At 46.7% G+C, this 22574-nt stretch overlaps 1 protein-coding gene across 4 annotated transcripts in view; it reads right to left on the bottom strand.

The window, feature by feature from the left end:
* The window catches only part of AGTPBP1 (ATP/GTP binding carboxypeptidase 1), a 2604148-nt gene that overhangs the window by 463616 nt on the left and 2117958 nt on the right, over nt 1-22574 (bottom strand). For all 4 annotated transcript variants that reach the window (XM_069625853.1, XM_069625856.1, XM_069625854.1 and 1 more), the window contains one exon: nt 17845-17974. In XM_069625853.1, coding sequence (XP_069481954.1) covers nt 17845-17974 — 130 coding nt within the window. The remainder of the gene's footprint in view (nt 1-17844; nt 17975-22574) is intronic.

The raw sequence follows: 22574 nt of genomic DNA, 5'->3' as shown, positions 1-22574 counted from the left end.
GGTTCCGACTCCCATCCCTAACAAGGGATACCCATACAGTACGGAAAAAAGGGGACGGGACGTTGGCGTATGTATTTCTTTTAATCTTGTACAGGTCGCCGTTTATCACTTGTTGATAAGGTTTGTGATATATATAAATAAATAAGAATTATGAATACGTTAATATTCTTCAGCATAATATTATATTCTTGAATTCATTTGTTCCCCATATCACCACAAGGCTGATCTCTCAGTATAATTTCCTCTTTTGTGAGGCACCTGTACAGTACTATTCTATGGTCTCTTGTGTAGTGATCATGGTTGAAACACAGTATTTCCCTAATTAAGTAAATACAAACAAAATGATGGTAGAATCGTGGAAAGGTGATGTTGGGCCTACTTGAGGAACTTTCTTTGTATCAAGTTTAGCCACTGAAATGTACACAAATCAATAAGTCGATTTAATTCATGCTTGAATTCTCACTTTTTAAATAACTTTCAAACATGCATTAACCATAATTTAGAAAACCCACTGCCCCAAACCAACATGCTGTTAACTAGTAGGATGTGTCAACTAGTGTGAACCGCTGTTGTATGCTGCTACCGACTTTGAAGTCTAAGCAGATATGGTTTAGGCTGAACGGGCTAGGGTTTAACGGGTAGACAATGTAGGAAGGGCTACAGAATTGGGAGTACTGTGTCCAGAAGAGAGAGGAGCTTAAAACACGCAACATTGTGTCCGTCTCGCATTTCTGACCCATCACACTTCACAATATCTAGTTTAACAATATGCCAACATCAACCTAATGGAGCACGTGTATAGGTTTCAACCAATGTGGGTTTTCCGAAGGCAACACAGACCGTTATGGTCATATAGTTTCATCAAATGAACACATTTTAAATTCATTCTCAAAAGTTGTCACATTCATTTCTCCTAAGTTAACTTCACCCAAGTCCAACTTTGAACAATTTCCAACCTTATATGTAATGTTTTTTTTCTTTTTTAACAGTTTTTATTGGTTTTAATGTGACTTATACACATGACATCAGCTGAACAAATAATACATAATAAGACAGGATCAAATGATACAATATACAAAGTTGTGCCACTTTAACCGAAAAGAAATATCCAAGCTATGCTACCAAACACTCAACATTCCCTCCCTTCTCCCTCGCACCCACCCTCCTAGTTGCTAGTAATATAGCACTCAATGCACTGCTCCCTTAATGTGCCGGAGTAAGTCTGTCTATGTGGCTGCGTGGGGTGCTTGTTCAGCCTTTGTTCCTGGTGGCGCAGGCGTGAATAGTGCCTGGATAATCGGGTTCCATGCCATCATATCAGCATTCGTATCAGAGAGGCTTAAGTGCGCCGCCCGTCTCCATACTGTTGTCTCTGCCAATGAACATTGTTTAAGGTCCCGCCACCAATCCGCTATATGGGGAGCCTGCTGAGATTTCCATGTCATTGCTATCCGGTGTTTTGCTAGCACAAACACAAAGTCTTTCATTTTAGAAGCCGAGCGTGAATGTTCCGGGTGTGTAAACCGGCCCAGTAAGCAGGCTGCAGCGGATATATTTTCAGGATCCCCTCCTTATTTTATTCGCAATATTCTCCCAGTGCTTCCTTATGATAGGACAGGACCAGAACATTTGCAATATGCCGGCATCCGAGGCCGTGCATCTAGGGCAGCACTGCGCAAATGCTCCAGGAAATGTTGATATTTTAAGGGGAGTTAAGTACGCTCGGTGCGTCACATACAGTTGGATCAACTGTAATCTCGCGTTCCTGGATACCTTCTGATGGTATTGCAATATGTTCGCCCATTGTGTGTCTTGAATCGGAGGCCCCAGATCTTCCTCCCACTTAGCTCGTATGGTCAACTCGGGTATGGGTCTGCTCGTAAGGAGCCATATGTACAGCTTAGAGATGGTCTGTGTACTTTCTGCAAGATCGTACAGGGTGTCTATAAGTGAGTGTGTTTCCAGTGATTCCCCATACATGGGCCATCTATGTGTGATTGCGTTCTTCAGAGGTCGGTGTAGTAGAAATTGACCTTGGTGGAGGCCTGTGTTGTCCACTAACTCCTGGAATGGTTTAAATCCAGTACCTGTGAGCAGGTCTCTCACTGTGGCCACTCCTTTCGGTTCCCAGTGTGTGTGGATACCCTGTCGCAATTGGGTTGCATCTGGTGCTAATGAGGCCAGCGGAATCTGCACAGTAAATGTATCTTTCATTTTGAGTAATGCCATTGCTCTGTCCCATAACTGAGTGCCCAGTGTCACCAGATAAGGATGGACCGCTGCGCATGGGAGCTTATTCCACAATACTTTCTTCAGGAGGATATGTGGCTCCGCCGGTTGGAGTAGCTCAGTATCCAGGGTAGATTTGTCTGCTAGCCACCCTACCACAAACTGTAGCTGTCCTGCTAAGTAGTACTGCTCAAAATGGGGCACTCTAATGCCCCCTTCTTCGTAGGGTCTTCGTAGTAGGGCCAATGCTTTCCTGCATCTGCTATTATGCCAGAATTCTCTGCACATTGTGTCTAACTTCTTAAAGTAGGCTTTGGGAATATTATATGGCACATTCACACAGAAATGTAGGAGACTTGGAAAGACAACCATCTTTAGCAGTGTCAGTCTGCCCATCAATGAGAGGGGCAGCTTAGACCAAAACGTTATGGAGTTCTTGAAACCCCCAGGGCTTTTAGTGTGTTATTATCGTGTTCCTCCTCCGGGTTGTGATAGAGGTCGACTCCTAAATATCGGAACAAGGCCGTGCTCCACTTGAGAGCCAGCACAGGAAGCTTGTTGGGTTTCGTTTATGCCAGTGGAAATAGGGACACCTTGTTCATACTGACCGTAATACCCTAAATCAGGGAGAAGCATGCCAGTGCTTCGATCAGTTCTAGGTTGTCTTCGGGGTTTTGCACGTCTAGGAGTGTATCATCCGCATACATAGAGATCAGGTAATGCGTCCCTAGAAACGGTATACCTGCCGCAATATATTCCTTCCGTAGATATGCCGCCACCAGTTCCATCGCTAAAATGTACAACAGAGGGGATAGTGGGCATTCCTGTCTAGTGCCCTTTTCCAGCACCCAGGACTTCGAGAAGTGCCTGCTTGTCCTGACTCTAGCCTTGTGTCTTTGTAAAAAATTCCACCCTGTTAGGCAGAAACCTGTGCAGTTCCCTCTGGGACCACTGCAAAAGATTTAGGACTACAGGTGTTTGGCAGTAAACCCACTTGGTAGCAGTCTGTACCACACAGATTCACTTGGTAGCTGTGGCTGAGCAGTCAGACTACCCCCAAGAAGAGTTAGGCAGTATACAGAGTATTCACAATAGGTCAAGAGCGCACAATAGAACAAGTAAACACTGACCAGGGCTTGGTGTAAAAGAGATATAATTATTTATTTAAAACCACATCTAGAAAAACACACAGGCACTAATAATAAGTAATTCAAAAACACGGTCACTAAAAGATATACACTCCCTTAAAAGAATATTAGACAAGTCTTCAGTAAAGCCCCACTTATTTTCAGACAGCGGTGAGCGCTTAACGTAGATGGCACTCTAATAATTTGTTTTAATAAGGGAGAGAAAAGCAGAGAACACATTGAAACAGATCCCAACGCTTTTTCAGGAACACAACAAGGGAGGAAGGCAAAGTAAAACCGTGAAGTTAGAGTTCAAAAGGCCGGATCCACCTTCAGAGGATCCAAGCGAAATGTGTCCAAGGTCACACGGTTGCCGTGCACAAAGGTCTTGTAAAGGTTCAAAAAGGAGTTGGATCACAGAAAGGGACCAGTTAGAGGGTCAAGGCGGCCAGCCCAGTCCAGAAGGTTAAGGAGTTATTATTACCTTGTAGCAATCTTTAGAAAGGGAGGCCTGGCGGACACGGTACCTTAAAGTGGTGAGAACGCTCCAGCGGGGGCAGTTGTTCCTGGCAGCGGGTGCAAGTCGGTGCTTCGTCCGGGGGAAGAGAGGATCTCGTCGTGGAGGAAGACAGGAGTCTGTTGCACTGCCAGGGAAGAAACCAGCCGCGGAGTTTCTCAGGTACAAGGAGCGGTGCAGTGATTCGCGGTTCAGTGGTGAGTGGCTATCCGGCTGCCGGGGTGCTTGGCACGGGCAGTTCGACCACAAACCGAGCTGGGGTCCGAAGAAAGAAAGGAAAACTGGTTGTGACCACCAGTCAGGGGAAGAAGCCTCTCCAGCCGGGAGATCTTCTCTGTCGTCGGGAAGTGGTGAGTCGATTCTGCAGGGCTCCACCGGTGGAGTCGTCGTGGTAGGTCGGCTCAGCTTCTCCCTCGTCGGATTCTCAGGTCCTGTGGCGACTTCTGAAGTTCCAGTCCCCAAAGCCCTGCTTTTATGCAGAAAACCGCCGTTCGCTCAGCCTACCTGTCACTCAAACATTCTAAGTGGTGAGCCGGCTGGCACAAGAGTGCGACCTGAGTTACCAAGGTAACTCGGTCCAGGGTGCCTAAACCCCCTCCCACATCCCCTGTGGTACCCAGACAGAGTGGCACCACTTTTGGAGGCTTCTGTGGAGAAGCCCGCCAAAAATTGGAACAAAGGGCTCGACTTGGGTTGGAGTCACAGAAGAGAACACAAACGCCATTTTAGAATCGAGTCTTAGCAAAAAATACCAACCGGAGAATTAATATTAATTAAATAAACCGGCGGTATGTTCGAGGCTATGAGAATTAAATAATTAAAGTTGGTAGCCTCGAACAATGGGAAAATCCCATAGGAAAATATTTGCCGTCGAATATAAAAAGTAGTTTCCACTGCCACCAGCCAAAACTCGATCAGGGGGGACGGAGATGTGCCCCCTCGACTAACAGACCCCGGGGCAATCGAATTGCCCCGACCAGTACGTCCACAATATGATGGTTTGTACTGGTTTCTGTTAATAATTTGGGACTAGTAAAGCCAATGGTGACTTTACATGCCCTGGGAGACAGTAGTCAGTCCCAGGGTATGGAGTCTATGGTGGGGTGTCACTATGACACCCCTGTGTTACTGCACGGAGGGTGCTGTGTAACACATAGGAAAACCACATGAGACCCTATGGAGTAAAGGACCCCATAGCCCATAAAACACATTACCATTCAAAGGAATACCATGAATCATGTCCAAGAGTGGGAGAAAAAGAGTCTCACTCTTGGCAGGAGGAAAAAAACAAACTCCAGAAATCCAGCAAAACTGCTGGGGGACTCACTAAGTTAGGAAATTCAGCCCAAAGAGAGAATTCTCCCTAACACACCCACCCTAGGTAGTATGGCCCAAAGCATAGCCTGCGCAGGTCCCATTGAATGGAGTTGAACGCCTTTATGGCATCTAAAGCTGCTATAGAGCACAGTGTGTCCCAAAAGTCTGTGCTATACATGATATGATGTAGTCGCCTCAGGTTCCAGGACATATTCCTGCCCGGCACGTATCCAGTTTGATCAGGGTACACTAGCTTGTGTTTTACCCTCTTCAATCTGTCTGCTAACATTGCAGTTAAAAATTTGATATCTTGGTTGAGCATAGACAGGGGTCTATATGAGCTGCAATCCTGCGGCGGCTTATTGGGTTTCAGCAGGGGGATTATTATAGACTCTCTCAAGCTGAGCAAGAGAATGCCATTATCATGCGATTCTTGTCAGAACCTGCAGGAGGTGCAGGGCCAGATCCGTGGCAAATTCTTTGTAGAACTCGCTCGGCAGGCCATCTGAACCCAGAGTTTTCCCGGTGGGTAATAATAATAATAATAATAATAATAATAATAATAATAATAATAATAATAATTAGGCATTTATATAGCGCTACGAACCCTCAGGTATCTGAGCGCTGCTTATTATTACCCACGGTGTGTGGTGCTCATTTATCGACCTCGGAAGGATGAAAGGCTGAGTTTGGCCCCGCCGGGATTCGAACCTGCGTTAACAGGCTCTGCACAGATGTCAAAGCGAGCGCTCTACTCGCTGTGCCACTTGACCGGACCGGGTAGCATTCTTATGATGATTATCCGTTTTTCTACTGTAATCGGTGTGCCTAGATCGTGTACTGTCTCCTCAGTCTAGAGAGATCAATGGCATTCAGGACCTCTTCCATGTCTGTGGAGATGTGCCCGCACGTGTCTTGGTATAGACCGAGGTAGAACTCATAGAACACTGCATTAATACCTTCCTGGGTGTGGCATGTGGTGCCTTGCTGTGTCTGTATTGAAAAAATGGGTGAGTGTCGTTCTTCCTTTTTACTGAGCCACGCCAAAAGTCTGCGTGGCTTGTCCCCCTCTGCATGTTGTCTCTCTACATATTTAGTGTAACTGTGCTTACCCAGGCGTTCCCTGCGGTTCAGGCACTGTTACCGTAAGGTGATTTCTCTGGCTTGTCTGGGCCCTGGATCAGCGTGTGTTTGCATTAGTGCTTGCAGTGTGTCCTCAGCGGCGGATAATTCCCTGCTGAGTGTGGCTTGGATGCCCCCCGATTTAGCAATAGCTATGCCTCTAATGACTACCTTGAGGGCCTCCCAAAGGGTGCCTGCACTGTCGACACCACCATTGTTTTGTTGGAAGTATTCTTTGATACCCACTTTAATATCCTCCCAGAAAGCGACGTCTGTTAGGGCTCGCCTCTCAGTTTCCATATCGGAATGGGGGGTCTCAGGGCAGTGTATTGCCATTTCAGTAGCAAGGGGACATGATCGGAAAGTACCGTACTCTTATTCTGCTGTCAGTGATCTGTCCACCAAATTGTTCCCCACAAAGAAATAGGTTTGGATAGTTTGTACTGAAGTGGTGTGGGAGTAATGCCTGGTGTTCGGGTGGAGCGTCCTCCAAATATCTACCAACTCAAATGTCTCGTCTGTAGAGCTCTGGTTGTTGGGGCTAGCTTTGAGTGTTTAGAGTCCAACCTATCTATGCAAGGGTTCCATGACACAGTTGAAGATTCCCCCCTATATCACGTTTCCGTTCCTAAAAGGGCCCAGCCTAGTGTATAAAGCTTGGAAGAAAGTGGCCGTATTGTGGTTGGGTGCATATGTATTTACTAGACAGGTGTCTACATTTTCTAAGAGCCCCTGTATAAGTACTAATCTGCCATCATTGTCTGTCTTGTACTGAGTTACTTTAAAGGGCACTGTGGGTGCAATCCAAGTCAGTACCTTACAGGCATACACCTAATACTTGGAACCTTTAATCTATCCTCCCCATTTTATGGCTAACAACGCCTGCCTCTCTGTTGTGAGGTGGGTCTCCTGTAACATGGCTATTTCAACATGGTGCCTGCGGAGATAAGAGAACACTCTTCCTTTTCACAAAATTGTTCATGCCCCTTATGTTCCAAGTCAATAGTTTTATCCTTTTAGCCGCCATCAAGCTCTCTTATCTGTGGATTTCCACCTAGCTCCTTCCCCCGACTTTCCACCTTACTCCATAGTGAGTGCACCAGTTGGCGGTGTAATACTTAATACTAGCAACCCCCCCTACTAACTACCCCAACTTCTACAAAAAACAACAATCGCCCAGTGTAGTTGCCCATACTCAGGCATAACCATTCTTCGCAACTGTTCCCAGGAGGACAATCCCAGATTGGTGCGGAGCAGCTGAGCACAAAAACAAGCGCTCAAAAGAAAGAACAAGAGAAAATAAAACTCTGTGGGTGGGTTTATGGCAGCTGTAGGTGAGGTCTCTTTGTTCAAGTTTGTAGAGTGAAGCTGTGGAATGCATCCTGCCACCTTAACAATCTCAGGCCAACATCTGTAGCCCTCAGGGGCGACTTCCCTTCATGTCTCCGTATCTGGACCGAGGGAGGCAGAGCAGACCCCTGTGATATGCTCTAGTAGTCAGCATGCTTTCAGCTGCAGTCCAGGCCATCTTTGGTACCGGCAACCGTGTCCCAAAAGTGTTTTTCTGCTTCATATTGGTGGTACTGTCCTCCATCAGTGGATTGATCTTCACCCTGTCCATCCAGTCTTGGACCTCTTCAGGGAGGTCAAAGAATAGGGCTCGATTTTTATACAGGACCTTGAGGCGGGTAGGGTACATTAACATACATTTCAAACCTGCATTGCGGAGCCTTGTCTTGGCAGATGTAAATTGTGCTGTTTTTCTGGACTTGGAAGGTGTAATCCGGATACACCGCTACGCGTGCAGACGCCCTTTGTATCGTACCGCCTTGCCTTGAAAAGGACTAAATCTATTCTCTGATTCTGTGATTCAAAACTTTTTCAATTATTGGTCACAGAGGGGCTCCTGCCAGTGATTTCCTGGCTAGGGCCCTATGCGCTCTCTCAATTGTGAAGCCCTGTGAGAGGTGCCCCGGCCCAATGTCCTGCAGAAACATGTTCTCAATATAAGTCGTAGGGTCAGCCCCTTCCTCCCCTTCAGGTAGGCCAACTATGCGTACATTGATACGTCGAGCTCTCTATTCGCCATTCTCCGCTTTTCTCTTCAGTAGATTCACCTTTTGTTGCTGGATGCGAATTTGGGTGTCATGTTCCTGTGTTGTCGCCATGTTTTCCTTCAGTTGTTCATCCACCGCAGTGGTTCTCTCTGCCAGCTTTCTCACGTATTGGCGCAGCAGTCCCACATCAACTGTAACCGCATCTATCTTGAAGCTAAGCGTGGCCCTCAATACTGCAATGGCCTGTAGGATCTGCCCATTTTCATCCCCTGATGCCTTGAGCTTATCAAGTGGCGTTGCCATGTTGTCAGTGGGCGTTTGCAGCTGGGTAGTAGTATAGCTGTCAAGTAGACATATGGAAAAAAGTTACAAAGCAGATACAATTTAAAACTCTTGGCAACAACTTTGACTCTATAAGTACATGCCACCATAACTATACAACTAAATGGAGTTTTTTTTTCCTTATCTGTAACCACTGAAACTGATGAATTTCTTTAAACTTTTCTTTTAGTGAAAGTGATTTTAATTGTTTTTATTTAGGAAATGTGATTTTTACTTTGTGAATTTAAAATGCAAAAGTTTGTTCTTGATTGAATATAAACTGAAAGCATTAATAAAAAAGATTTTTAAAAAATAGCTGTCGACTGTCAGTTTGTTGCCCTTCATCTTTGGAGCTTTAGGTGGCATTCGGTACACTCAATACCCTATGGGAGGACTTCAAGGTAGCAGCCCAACTAATTGTGTCTACAATAGCGGCGTTCCAAATGCACCTCAAAAAGGCACTAGTCCTTCTTTCCACCTCGGCCGCACCTGAATTCCGCGGCTTCGTCTTCAGATAGGTCAAGAAGGGTGCAGCGTGGTATCTCTCCCACATGCAGAGTCAGTTGTCCACCCTATAGGCAGCAAGCAGGAAGGGTCTCTTTCCAGGTCCTCTGACGTGGCTACGTGTGCGAGCGCCCCAGTACAATGGGTGGCGCTGTGCCTTGATGGCCGCTGGAGTACATGTGGTTGACCAGCAGGAGGCACCTTGTTTATTTGCCATGGCCGTCCACTTTGAAATGTCCTTTCACTTCTTGTCTACCTGTGTCGGTCTCAGGTCAGGCTTCCAGGCTCTGCTTCCTCTTCCTTCTTTACTCAGGAGCCTGAATGTTCTGGTCCCCTTAGGGCCTCTGCCTTCAGCTACTTGCTGGTGTGATGCTGTGTAGCCAGGGCAGGACTCCAGTGCCCCGTCAGGCTGCCTTTCCTCCCCTCTTATACCAGCATTAGGGGGTGGAGACAGCCTTACAGGAGGTGACAGCTTCCGCCACTCAGGAGTACGCTCTTGGTCGTGCTAAGAAACCCACCCCTCAGGTCCTGCTGTCCTCACGAGCACCCAGGCCCTATGCCTGTGTTACGGGCCATATTCAGTCCTAGATAAGCCATTGTGTCCCACTGAGGCTGGGTAGTGGAGGTCAACGTACCTGACTGTGGTGCTTCTCTCGCAGGGGCGCCAACACAAAGAGCCAGGTCTCGGCAAAAACATCTGCAAGAAGTGCTAAGTGAGATTGAGGAGTTGGCTGCGGCGTACTCTGAGCAAGCAGATGTATGGGGCTGGCTGACGCCACAGTTCTGCAGTGGGCACCGTATGGCTTGGTGCCAGAGAAAAGTGTCAACTTGAGCGTTTGGTTCGCTCCAATCCTTAGCTGCTTACAGGGTCCACGATGCTTTCACTCGCGCAGGGAGGTAATCCAGCTGCGCGACAGCAGGGTCTGCAATCTACGACCACGGGTCAGTTGCGTGGCGCCTGGGGCTTCCTCGTGGCCAAACAGTCAATTTTCTTGCACCCCAGCCTTTGCTTCGTCCGGTGCACGTTTCTCGCCCCCCAGTGTCCACTGCCAACGCAGGCGAAATTCAACCGGTGCTCTGCGGTCTCTGGCTAGTTTTCATACTTCCTACGAGCAACCCGCATCTCTCTCCGGGCTCGGCTGTGCGGCTCTCGACCAGCAAACAATGGTCACTGCAACCTCGAAATGGGTGCTGCTGCCGTCGGGGGTAGGGGGTGGAGAGGTTCTGTGCCACACAGCGGTGTTACTCGCCAGGTGATGTCAACCTCAGTCACAAGGCGCAGCTGACATGACCGGCTGGCACCCCATCTATTTTCTGCTCTGCACTCGGGTCCCCAGCAGCCGGCCACTGTTACGGTGCTGCAACACCTGTCACAGGGAGACCCGCTTCCACAGCATGCCTGCAGGCCCACTGCCCTTTTCCTTTCTCTGCACCTCTCTTCCACGGGTGTTGTATCTCAGGGCAGTCTGCTCAGGTCTTGCCTCAGTCGCGGGGTGGATTTCAGATGCAGAGGGTGATCCTGGCCTCCCGTTGCAATTGGCATTGGCGGATCTGCTTTGTTCTCCCTCCATTTTCATATCCTTGCCAACAGTCCTTCCTTCCGTATTGCACCGCGTACCTTGGTGTTCCTTGCTCGGTAAGAGCTCTGGATGGCTGGCACCTGCGCTACGCACCTTCCCACGGATGTGGCAGCATTTCTGGTTTATATGTACCGCTATCTCTGCCTTTATTCATTGGATACTGCAGGATCAGGCAGGAACTCTCTGCAAGGCAGCTCTACAACCATGGCTGCCAGCCACGCCCTGCATATGTAATGTTTTCATTCAAAAAGGGAGGAACCCTAATGGTCGTGAGCATTCCACATCAAGTTAGAAGGATCCTTCAAATTTTTATTCAGATTTTAAGATTGGACATTTGAGTTTGATGGTTTGCAATGGGGGAGGATTTTGGGTATTTTCATTATAATATTCTAAGATTGTTCTGATTGTGAAATTATTGTGTGTATATACAATTTTTAAAACTCAAATAAGCTAGTTCCAAAAAAGGTTAGAAGGATCCTAATGGTCATACATCATTCCAGATCCTACCAGAGTGTTCCACTCAATATAATATCCTGATTTCAATATCACAAGTGTTCACCAGATTCAAATCACTGTGCATTTTCTGATCCCTTGTATGGGTATTTGTATCCTGTTTGATGTAATTCACTGTCCTTGTTTCATTAACAGAATTAAGTAGCCCTGCGTATTAAAAATAATGCTTAAACTGGCCAGTGTATAATAATTCTACTGCAGAAACTGTTCACATTCCAAGCTCACCATGTGTTTAGGCGGAGCAAAATACATTGCAGTGACAGGCTCAAGGGCTGGAAACGCTGTTAGAGAAAATGTGTTTGTATTGTTGTCTGGGCTGGCCACGCTCATATAGGAGGTCCTGATGACCTGATTCAATGTATGGCTCACAAGAGCAGAGGAGGAAACAGACCAAGAAGTAACCTGACCCCTTACAGTTAAATAACAGGAAGCATCCAAGGGTGGTGTGTAAAAAGCGGTGTTAGGCAGAAACCTGTGCAGTTCCCTTAGGGACCACTGCAAAAGATTTAGGACTACAGGTGGTTGGCAGTAAACCCAATTGGTAGCAGTCTGTACCACCCAGATTTACCTGGTAGCTGTGGCTGAGCAGTCAGACTTCTCTCAAGATGTGTTAGGCAGTATATAGCGTATACACAATAGGTACAGAGATACAGTAGCATAAGCAAACACTGACCAGAGCTTTGGTGTAAAAGTATATAATTATTTATTTAAAGACACACTTGTAAATTACACCAGCATAAAAAGAGGTAAGTAAATTCAACACACAGTCACTATCATATATATACAACCCTGATTACTTATTAGACTTCGTGAGAAACCCCACTTATTTTCAGACAGAGGTGAGTGCTTAACATAAGATGGCACTCTAATAAGTTATTAAAAAGGGAGGGAAAAAGGCAGAGTTATGAAAGCACACAAATTTCAATACTTTTCAAAGAACCACAGTGAGGCAGGTTAGGCAAAGTCTACTGGGGAGCAAGGAAGTTCAAATGCCAGACCCACTCTGAGAGAGCAAGCGAAATGTATCCAGGATCACACAGTGGGGTTATGCCCAAAGAGTCTTTGTAGAAAGTTCACAAAAGATTGAGATCAAGTCAGGAAAAGTTAGTTAACAGGTCCCAGGCTAGCCCAGGTTAGAAAGTCGAGGATTTACTGTCACCCCGAACGATCTGTCGCAAGGGAAGCCAGGCGGGACACAGTACCTGAAAGTGGGAAGAACGATCCAGCGGGGGCAGTTGTTCCTGGCAGCGGGTGCAGTCGGTGTTTCATCCAGAGGACGAGGAGGTCTCGACATGGAGGAAAGCTGAAGGTCGTTGCACTGCCAGGGAAGAAACCAGCCGCAGAGTTTCCCGGTTACAAGGTACCACCCTTTTCTTCGCAGTAGCGGTAAACCAAGGTATTCGGGTTGCCGGGGTGCTTGGCACGGGCAAGGCGCCCACGAGATGGTCCAGGAAGGCGAAGAGACGGGCAAACTGGTTATCCCCACCAGTCAAAGGAAGAAGACTCTCCGGGCTGGAGATCTCCTATGTCGTCGGGAAAAGTGGTGAGACGGTCCAGCAGGGCTCCACCGGTGGTGTCGTCGTTGCAGGTCGGCTCGGCTTCTCCCTCCTCGGATTCTTTAGGTCCTGTGGCGACTTCTGAAGTTCCAGTCCCCAAAGCTCTGCTTTTATGCAGAAAACCCCCATTCATTCAGCCTAGCTGTCACTCAAACATGCTAAGTGGTGAGCCGTGCGGCTCACCACTTGGGCCAATCACACAAGAGTGCGACTTGAGTTGCCACGGCAACTCAGTCCAGGGTGCCTAGACCCCCTCACACACCCCCTGTGGTACCCAGACAGAGTGGCACCACTTTTGGAGGCTTCTGTGGAGAAGCCCGCCAAAAAGTGGAACAAAGGGCTCCACTTGGGTTGGAGTCACAGAAGCGAACACAAACTCCATTTTGGAACCAAGTTTCGGCAAAAAATACCAACCGGTGAATTTTTATTAATTTAATAAACCGGCGGTATGTTCGAGGCTATATTAAAAAGCCGTAGCCTCAAACAATGGGAAAATCCCATAGGAATATATTTGCGGTCGAATATAAAAAGTAGTATCCACTGCCACCAGCCAAAACTCGGTCGGGGGGACTGGACAGTGCCCCCTCGAACAACAGACCCCGGGGCAATCGAATTGGCCCGACCAGTACGTCCACAATAGGATGGTTTGTACTGGTTCTGTTCACAATTTGAGACTAGTAAAGCCAATGTTGACTTTACATGGCCTGGGAGACAGTAGTCAGTCCCAGGGTATGGCGTCTATGTTTGGGTGTCGCTACGACACCCCTGGGTTACGGCACGGAGGGTGCTGTGTAACTCACATACCAAAAACACATGAAGCCCTATGGGGTAAAGGACCCCATAGCCCATAGAACACATACAAAGTCAAAGGAACACCTCAAATCATGTCTAAGAGTGGGAGGAAAAGAGTCTCACTCTTAGCAGGAGAAAAAAAATAAACCCCAAAAATCCAGCAAAGCTGCTGGGGGACTCGCTAGGTTTGGGAAATTAGCCTTTACAGAGAATTCTCCCTAACAAGCGGTCATGTCGGCATGGCACAAAACACTCGCAAGCAGCAGTCAGGAGGACAGGCTGTGACACAGGATAACCTAAAAGGCCCAGATACTGTGTATACCAGTCAGGAAAACTTAACATACCAGATTTTCTTTTTGTTTGCTTACCTTTTAATATTTTCCAGAACTACCAGCTAGAGAAGAAACAACCCTACCAAAATGGTGGGCAATTCACACCTTGCCAGCCCGTCCCCCTTTTTCATAGCTGTGCTACGCAACCTATAAACATCTCCAAACGTACCTCACTCTGACTGAGGAAACCAAGGTCTCTTTTTATACTGTGGGTAATAGATGGATTGGGGTTATAAACATTCTGGCTGGATGGCCCGTTATTTCCTGGCCTTAATTGGCAGATCGCCTTCCTTTTTAAATAAGCCCTCCTGCTCGAACACTAGGCTCAGGGAAGTTGTTAATAGGTGTTGATCATTTTCCCACTGATTTAAGGTCAGGCAAATGTCAGACGTTTTCTGACCTGACTGTGTATAAGTACGCAGGCTGCCCTCTATGTAGCTAGGAAGGGTTTAAGCAGAGGGGATTTTGAATCTCTGGGGCCTTGTTTTCCATGGGCAGGCCCAGCTTCTAAGTAGAGGGGAGAGGCGGGATTCCCACCATTCAGCTAAGGATATTCCACTGGGTCACACGTACATATCTTACCTCGGGTGTGGTGTTAATACTGGTTAGAGTAGTACAGTTCCACATCTTATAACTCACTTGTAAGGAAAGGGGGCTCCCAGGAGGTTCTAGGCTCTCCACATACCTTTTCTTGGTTCTATGCTGCTCCCCCGAATCCCTTTTTTGTACCTGCTGTAAGGAAGGCATGGTATCCACAGTAAGACAGTCACTAGTGACCACAGCTCACGGGTATTTATTGAACTTCAACAAGGGTATGATAAACACCTTTCTAATCCTAAATATACAGATGGGAGCAAGCTACGACCATCAAATAATAATAATGCAGTCCTTGTCTTGTCAAAATAAAAGGACCTATACTAAAAAACGTATTGCCAATCCTTACCTCGAAATACAAATATTGTTGGGTAGTGTTTATGAAAAAGAAAGAAGTGTTCACAAAAATGTTATATCAGGATGTTCAGGCCGTTGGCCTCCCTTCCTTACGTTTTTAGCACGGGACAAGGCGATTTATTCAAGCATAACACAATCTCTGGCTTCTTCAGCATGAGGATACAGTTCAATCATTAGCATCAGGGCTTTCTGTGCCCAAGTCATTTTACCTATCAAAGTCTCTTTATGCAAAAGGCCTGATACGACAAAACAAACAAGAAGTTCTTTACCTCTTACAAGTTCTCAATTCAGGTGATTCACTATTCACCCCGGATACCCCTCAGCCAGGCTTAGATGCCTTTAATACAATGATCGTCACTTTGGATCCCCCCTCTTCCGAGCTCAGATCCTCTTTCACAATGTTCATAGGATATTCGTTCTCGGGTGACTCACAGTTCACTCCAAATCCCCCGCAGCCAGGCTCAGATCCCCTTCTTAATATAATTAGTCTCCCTCAGCTGGGTTTGGACCAATTTCATTTAGCATCAGGTATCTAAGACTTTCGATTGTGCACTGGGTTTGGCTTGATCGGTTGCAGGACCACTTCAATTTCACAATAACTTTTTACAATTGCCACCTTTCAGTTGGATACCTAACAGAGACCTTTGAATGAGCACCCACTTGGCGCTGGACCACTCTGTTTACGGCATCTGTCTTGGCTTCAAAAGTTCAGTTACTCATCTGCTGTCTGCGGTTTAGTTATATTCACATCGCTTGTTCCATACGCTTCAAACACCTCTTCAGTTTTCTCTATACATCTTGCAAACTTGGCTTCAACACACCATGGTCTGGTATGAGTCTCCCCAACTCACCGGCTGTGCCGACTTCACGGGCGCTGCTTTGTTGTGGGAGCCAAGGACAGTACCAGAGTAGCAAAAGATCCTCCCCACCTTGGCTATCGATGCCGTCTTCTCTTTGTATTAAACTGTCATCTAGGAACTGCTGCTTCCTTGTGTGCTTTGCCTGCTCAGAGTGTGCTTTTGTGCTCTGCATTTAATCCGTGTGGGGAAGTGTGATAGAAGTCAGGTGTGTGTAATGATCCGTAATTGCCTGACCCTGCCTGACCACTGCATTGGGACATGTCAGCTATATGGCTTGGGTGTTAGTCTGTTTTCTCTCACAGTGAGCTGTCCATGAGAAAGTGTTCATTTTGGAAAAGGGGGCGGTGGTTGAGTTCCTAAGTAAGTGAAAAAGTTGTTACAGGGAAGGGGATACCGCGTCTCCCATCTGGTGTCCCACTTCCACTCCCCAAAAATCCCTCATCCAAGTGATCCTCCCGCACTGATCCACCCCGAAGAACTAGATCCAAAAGCTGGCCACCTGGATGACGGATCCCCTGGGACTAGCGGGTAAGACAGCTTCAGGTTTATCAGACTGCTGTTTTGTTATCTTTCTCAGAGCAATCCCCTTTTTTTCTATCTGCTATTCCTAAGGTTGACCCATACTGTTCATACACTTAATTTTTCCATATAGCAATCTTCTTCTCATCATCGATTTTACTTTCCTCTCCATCCCACCAACCCTGCCACACTCTTTTCTTGCTCATTTCATAAGGCAAGGATTCCCCCATGAATCCCTCACTCTCCCCTACCCCCATGAATATATCTTCCTTCTAGGTTTAAGCAACCCTCCTCGGTCACTGTTCCTCACGCCATCATCCCCCTTCGTCCTCTCTTCTTGGAGGGGGATCCAACCCATTTCCCTCTCTCCCCGCAACCCCACTTGACCACCTCCTTCCCCACTCACCTTCAGTTGCCTGTGGACCACGAGAAACACTCCTCATCGCACCACCCCGTACAACTGCCCCTCCTGCCCGCCCACCTGCCTCTTACTTGTCGCTCTGCCTGCGACACACACAAACACTACTTCCCATCCCAGGAATATTCGGGCAGACCAGTTGCAAAATGAGTTGTCAGAAAATGTGCCCAACAACATTTCAGCATCAACCCTTCTGTGGTCCAACCAAATGCAAACGTTTCTTGGCAACAAAATTAAGACTTTTCAAGATGATAATTCGAATGTTATTACAAATTCTGAGTATAATAGTCACGAAAAAATCATACTGAATCTTAAACTGACTAACTGTCCATGCAGGAGCCCCCGAAAGATGTGGTTTTCGCAGGAGGCTGTATGCCCAAATAAGGAATTCCCGGGTCAGCTCGACCTGGGGGAAGGCAATGGCCACAGTCTTGACCCAAACGTGATAAGCGCGATATGGTTTGTTAAAGTAAAAATACTATAAAAATAAACTGCTGCCACCAGGTTAGTCCTACGCACACTTGTACAATCACCAAAAAATCCTTAGAGGGTTTCTAGGGACATAAAACAAAAGGACCCCTATGCGCGGTACTTTAAAGTACTTGGCACATAGATTAAAAGTTACCAAGGAATGGCAACATAGTCAAAGACTAAGGGAAACCAGTACTGACATTCTGAAGAGCCTGTCAGTTTCCCCATAACAGATGAGAGAAAGCCCAGAGGAGCGCAGCTGAAGGCTGTGCTCCACTGCAAGAGTCAGGTTAGGTTAGCCAAACAAAAGCAAAAAGTGTGGGGGGGGGGGAGTCCATAAATGGAGGGAAAATTGCACCCAAGGAAAATCTTTCCTTGCATTCACCACATTGCCAGTCCCCAGGACTGGCCAGGGGGCTTCATCACAAGGTGCTAGAACAAGACTATTGTAACAATTCAGATGTGGCCATGACTCTGCCACTATCATAGATGTAGGCCAGGGATGTGTCTTCATTGCACCATTCATGTCACTCTTTTTAGATTACTGCTGGTCTTCGCTAACTGTTGTTGCAAGCCTATCAAGTCACTACTACATACAAGCATGCTCCACTACTTGATTAAGAAGAGACAGTAGTACACTATAAACACAAAGACTTACCAGAGGTGCACGCTTGATAGAAGCCAGATACTGAAGTAGGCCTTTGGTGTGGTAGATTGTAGGATGAAGATCTGGGTTAGGGCTCTGCCACTGTCTGTTGAGATCTTCTCCACTCAAAGAACAGCGATGGCTGAGACAAAACAGATCAGAGTATGTTAAAAACCTGCCTTACTGTAGTGAAGTAGTTCTACAGCTATGAACCACATTTAAAAATAATGTTTAAAAACAGACACCTAAAGGAGGTCAAAGATAATAAAATGCAATTGACATTGGAATGTTTCTCTAAAATGTATTATATACAACAAAAGTATTTCTAAATAAAAGAACTGTTGTGAAATAAGATCTTGTGAAAGTGTTGTGCATGGAAACATGCTAATTTGTGAAATATTTATATTCAATAAATTATAAGTTACTCACCATAGTGACTAACCTTAGTTCCCTTTCCTCCATACTGCATGGGACGGGAGACAGAACCTTTTTCACCAGAAAATACCTTCTTCCCCTTTAAATTAAGAGGCGCGCTACGGTGCTGCCCTGGGAGCATGCGCTGCCCTGACTCCGCCCTCCGGCGCCACACCTCAGTCCCCATAGACACATCGACAATAGATTAACATCGCCTTATGACACCAGTTTGTGGTGGGACGTATGGAGGAAACGGGACTTAGGACTAAGGGTACGTTAGTCACTACGGTGAGTAACTTATAATTACTCTTACGTCCCGCCCCCTTTTCTCCATATTGCATGGGCGATTATAACTGAATGTAGCACCAGGGCGGAGAGGATACCCTCCTTAAGCAAACAGGTTTCTAAGAACCACCTGTCTGAAAGCCGCGTCTGATCTAGAACCGGCATCCAAACAGTAGTGCTTGCAGAAAGCCGAAGGGGTAGCCCATGTAGCCACCCTGCTTATGACTTGCCAGGGAACATGCCGCTGGAAGGCGATGGTCGTTGCCTTGGCTCTGGCCGCGTGGGTGTGCATGTTGGCCCGGCAGTGGTTTATGCTGTCCCTCCTAAGCTTCTTTGATGGCCGAGACCATCCAACGGGCTATGGAGGCCTTGGAGGTCTGACAACCCGGTCTTGATCCGCCGAAGGTGACGAAAAGTGCGTCCGACTTGCGGAAGCCCTTGCTCGTGTCCAAGTAGAATTTCAGGGCACGCCTGACATCCAGACAGTGCAAAATTCTCTGTGCCTCGTCTCTGGGCTCAGCAAAAAAATATAGGCAGCACTATTTCTTCGTTAAGATGGAATGCAGAAGGCACCTCAGGTAGCAATGCTGGGTGTGTCCGCAGGACTACTTTATTTATTTATTAAAATTTTTATAACGCGCCAACATGCCCGCAGGCCTCAGGGCGCACACAGAACAAGGGACAAGACATACTAAACATGAACCAAGCTGAAAGGGGTAAAAATAGAAGTTCTTAGTCGAAGTTGAAGAGAATGGGTTTTTACAGCCTTTTTAAAAAGAGTAATTCTGAATTTGGCGTATGGCCGCCGGAAGTAAGTTCCAAAGCATAGGGGCCTGAGAGTCAAAACTGGTGCCTCCGCACCTGGCAAGTTTGGATCTCGGCTGGACAAGTACCATAGCTAAAGTAGAGCGAAGGTCTCTATTCTTCGGCTTGATCTTAATGCGCTCTGATAGGTATGTGGGACTTGATAGAGACACGCATTTGTGCGTTAATGTGAGCGTTTTGTGTGTTATTCTCTGTTTCACGGGAAGCCAGTGTAGCTTTTACCTAAAGGAGGAGATGTGGGTGCGACGCGATTGTTTGAAGATAGTGCGCACAGCCTTTTTTGTGTGACTTGGAGAGCTTGTATGTTTGCGGAGGCGGTGCCGGTCAACAGGCTGTTACAATAGTCCAGCCTGGAATTTATCAGTGCTGTGGACAGATGAGCGCAGTTATCAGTGTTAGGGAGAATTCTCTGTATAGGATAATTTCCCAAACCTAGTGAGTCCCCCAATAGCTTTGCTGGATTTTTGGGGTTTCTTTTTTTCTCCTGCTAAGAGTGAAACTCTTTCTGCCACTCTTAGGCATGATTTGAGAATGTCCTTTGACTTGTGTTTTATGGGCTATGGGGTCATTTACTCCATAGGGATTCATGTGTTTTTGGTAAGTGTGTTACACACACCCTCAGTGCAGTAACACAGGGGTGTCATAGTGACCCCCAAACATAGACTCCATACCCTGGGACTGACTACTGTCCCCCAGGGCATGTAAAGTCACCACTGACTTTACTAGTCTTAAATTGTGAATAGAACCAGTACAAACCATCATATTGTGGAAGTACTGGTAGGGGTAATTAGATTGCCCCTGGGTCTGTTTTTCGAGGGGGCACTGTGCAGTCCCCCCTCATCGAGTTTCTGGCTGGTGGCAGTGGTTACCACGCAAAATATTCCATCGGAATATTTCCTATGGGATTTTCCCATTCATTTTAAACACACCACTTTTTTGGTGCAATGTTAAAGATACCGCCGGGTTATTTAATTAATATTTATTCCCTGGTTGGGTCTTTTTGCCAGGACTCACTTTTAAAATGGCGTTTGTGTTCGCCTCTGTAACTCCAACCCAAGTCGAGCCCTTTGTTCCACTTTTGGCGGGCTTCTGCACAGAAGCCTCCAAAAGTGGTGCCACTCTGTCTGGGTCGACAGGATGTGTGGGAGGGGGGTTTAGGCACCCTGAACTGAGTTGCCTCGGCAACTCAAGTCGCACCCTTGTGTGACTGGCCCAGTGGTGAGCCGCCAGGCTCACCACTTAGCATGTTTGAGTGACAGCTAGGACTGGTGAATGGGGGTTTTCTGCATAAAAGCAGGGCTTTGGGGACTGGAACTTCAGAAGTCGCCACAGGACCAAAGAATCCGAAGAGGGAGAAGCTGAGCCGACCTGCAACAACGACACCACCGATGGAGCCCTGCTGAACCGTCTCACCACTTCCCAACGACAGAGAAGATCTTCATCCCGGAGAGTCTTCTTCCTCTGAAATGGTGGGGATAACCAGTTTGCCCTCTTTTTTGCTTTCCTGGATCGTCTCGTGGTCGAATCGCGCGTGCCAAGCACCCCGGCGGCTGGATAGCCACGCTTCACCACTACCGCAAATAAAAGGGTTAGTACCTTTTAACCGGGAAACTCCGCGGCTGATTTCTTCCCTGGCAGTGCAACGACCTCCAGCTTTCCTCCACGTCGAGATCTTCTCTTCCCCTGGACGAAGCACCGACTTGCACCCGCTGCCAAGAACAACTGCCCCCGCTGGAGCTTTCTCACCATTTCAGGTACTGTGTCCCGCCTGGTCTCCCTTGCAACAGACTGTTCAAGGTGTCCCGTAAATCCTTGACTTTCTATCCTGGGGTGACTTGGGACTGCTGACTAACTTTTCCTGAACTGATCCAATCCTTTTTGAACTATCTGCAAAGACTCTTTAAAGTACTATTCAACTGTGCGATCTTAGACACATTCCGCCTTGTTCTCTCCAAGAGTAGGCCTGGCCTATGACTTTCTTGCTCCTCAGTAGACTCTGCCTTTTCTGACTTGCTCTGGTTCTCTTAAAGTGTTGGTATTGTGTATTTTCCTAATTCTGCCTTTCCCCCCTCCCTTTTTAACTAACTTATTGGAATGCCATCTTAGGTTAAGCGCTCACCTCTGTCTGCAAATAAGTGGTGTTTTAATGAAGACTTGTTCAATAAGTAATCAGGGATGTATATATAGTAATAGTGACTGTGTTTGAACTTGCTTGCCATATTAGTGTTAGTGTATTTTACAAAGTGTGATTTTAAATAAATAATTATATACTTTTATACCCAAGCTCTGGTCAGTGTTTGCTTGTGCTACTGTATTTTGGTACCTATCTTGTATACTCTATATAATGTCTAACTCTTCTTGAGAGAAGTCTGGCTGCTCAGCCACAGCTACCAGGTAAATCTGGGTGGTACAGACTGCTACCAATTGGGTTTACTGCCAACACCTGTAGCCCTAAGCCTTTTGCAGTGGTCCCTATGGGAACTGCACAGGTTTCTGCCTAACACTGGTGTACGGCGGTGGGATTTGTATTGAGTATACATTTTAGTGTGCTTATAGATACCTTAGTGCAACTAACCACAAAGCTTAGCACTAAAAAGTTTATTTTCTAACCTGTCAACTATGGAAAGTTATAGTCAAGAATCCCTTGCTACAAAAACTGCTGATAGTTTAAGAGTTCTCTGTAAGCATAAGAATCTCCTGATTAAAGGCAAGAAAATGGAGCTAATAGAAAGGTTGTTAGCAAACCAAAGTCTGGATGGTGGTTCAGAGGAACCTACCACTCCAGCAAATGTAGATAACAGCAATGATATTGATCCCAGTATTGATAATCTTGAGTCAGACCCACCAGAAGAGGAGGGTGAGGATGATGTAGTTGTCCCCCCTAGGCCTCTACCTGCTCTGCCAGCTGTACCTACTTGACCTTTGCCAGGTCCCACATTTAGTCCTCAATATCTGGAACTAGAGAAAATGAAACTGGAATTGGAGTTTAAGAAACTTAATACTCAAGCAGAGCAAAGACACCAAGAACTGAATCAAGAACTAAGGCTCATGGAAATGGAGCTCAAGCATGAGTTAGAGATGAAGAAATTGTCTGTTGAAAATGCTTCTCTCTCCGGATCCTCTATGAGTTCCAGTCCCAAAAGACCCCGGATGCCTAAAGAGCTTGTGGGTATGTATGAGCCTAAGTTGGATGTGTTGGATTGGTTGAGTTTGAGTAT

Source organism: Ambystoma mexicanum, chromosome 6p (genome assembly GCF_040938575.1).
Source record: "Ambystoma mexicanum isolate Mex_15411 chromosome 6p, UKY_AmexF1_1, whole genome shotgun sequence".
In the NCBI taxonomy this organism is placed as follows: Eukaryota; Metazoa; Chordata; class Amphibia; order Caudata; family Ambystomatidae; genus Ambystoma; species Ambystoma mexicanum.
The sequence above is the reverse complement of the archived record's forward strand: the minus strand, read 5'-3'. Positions and strand labels throughout refer to the sequence as shown.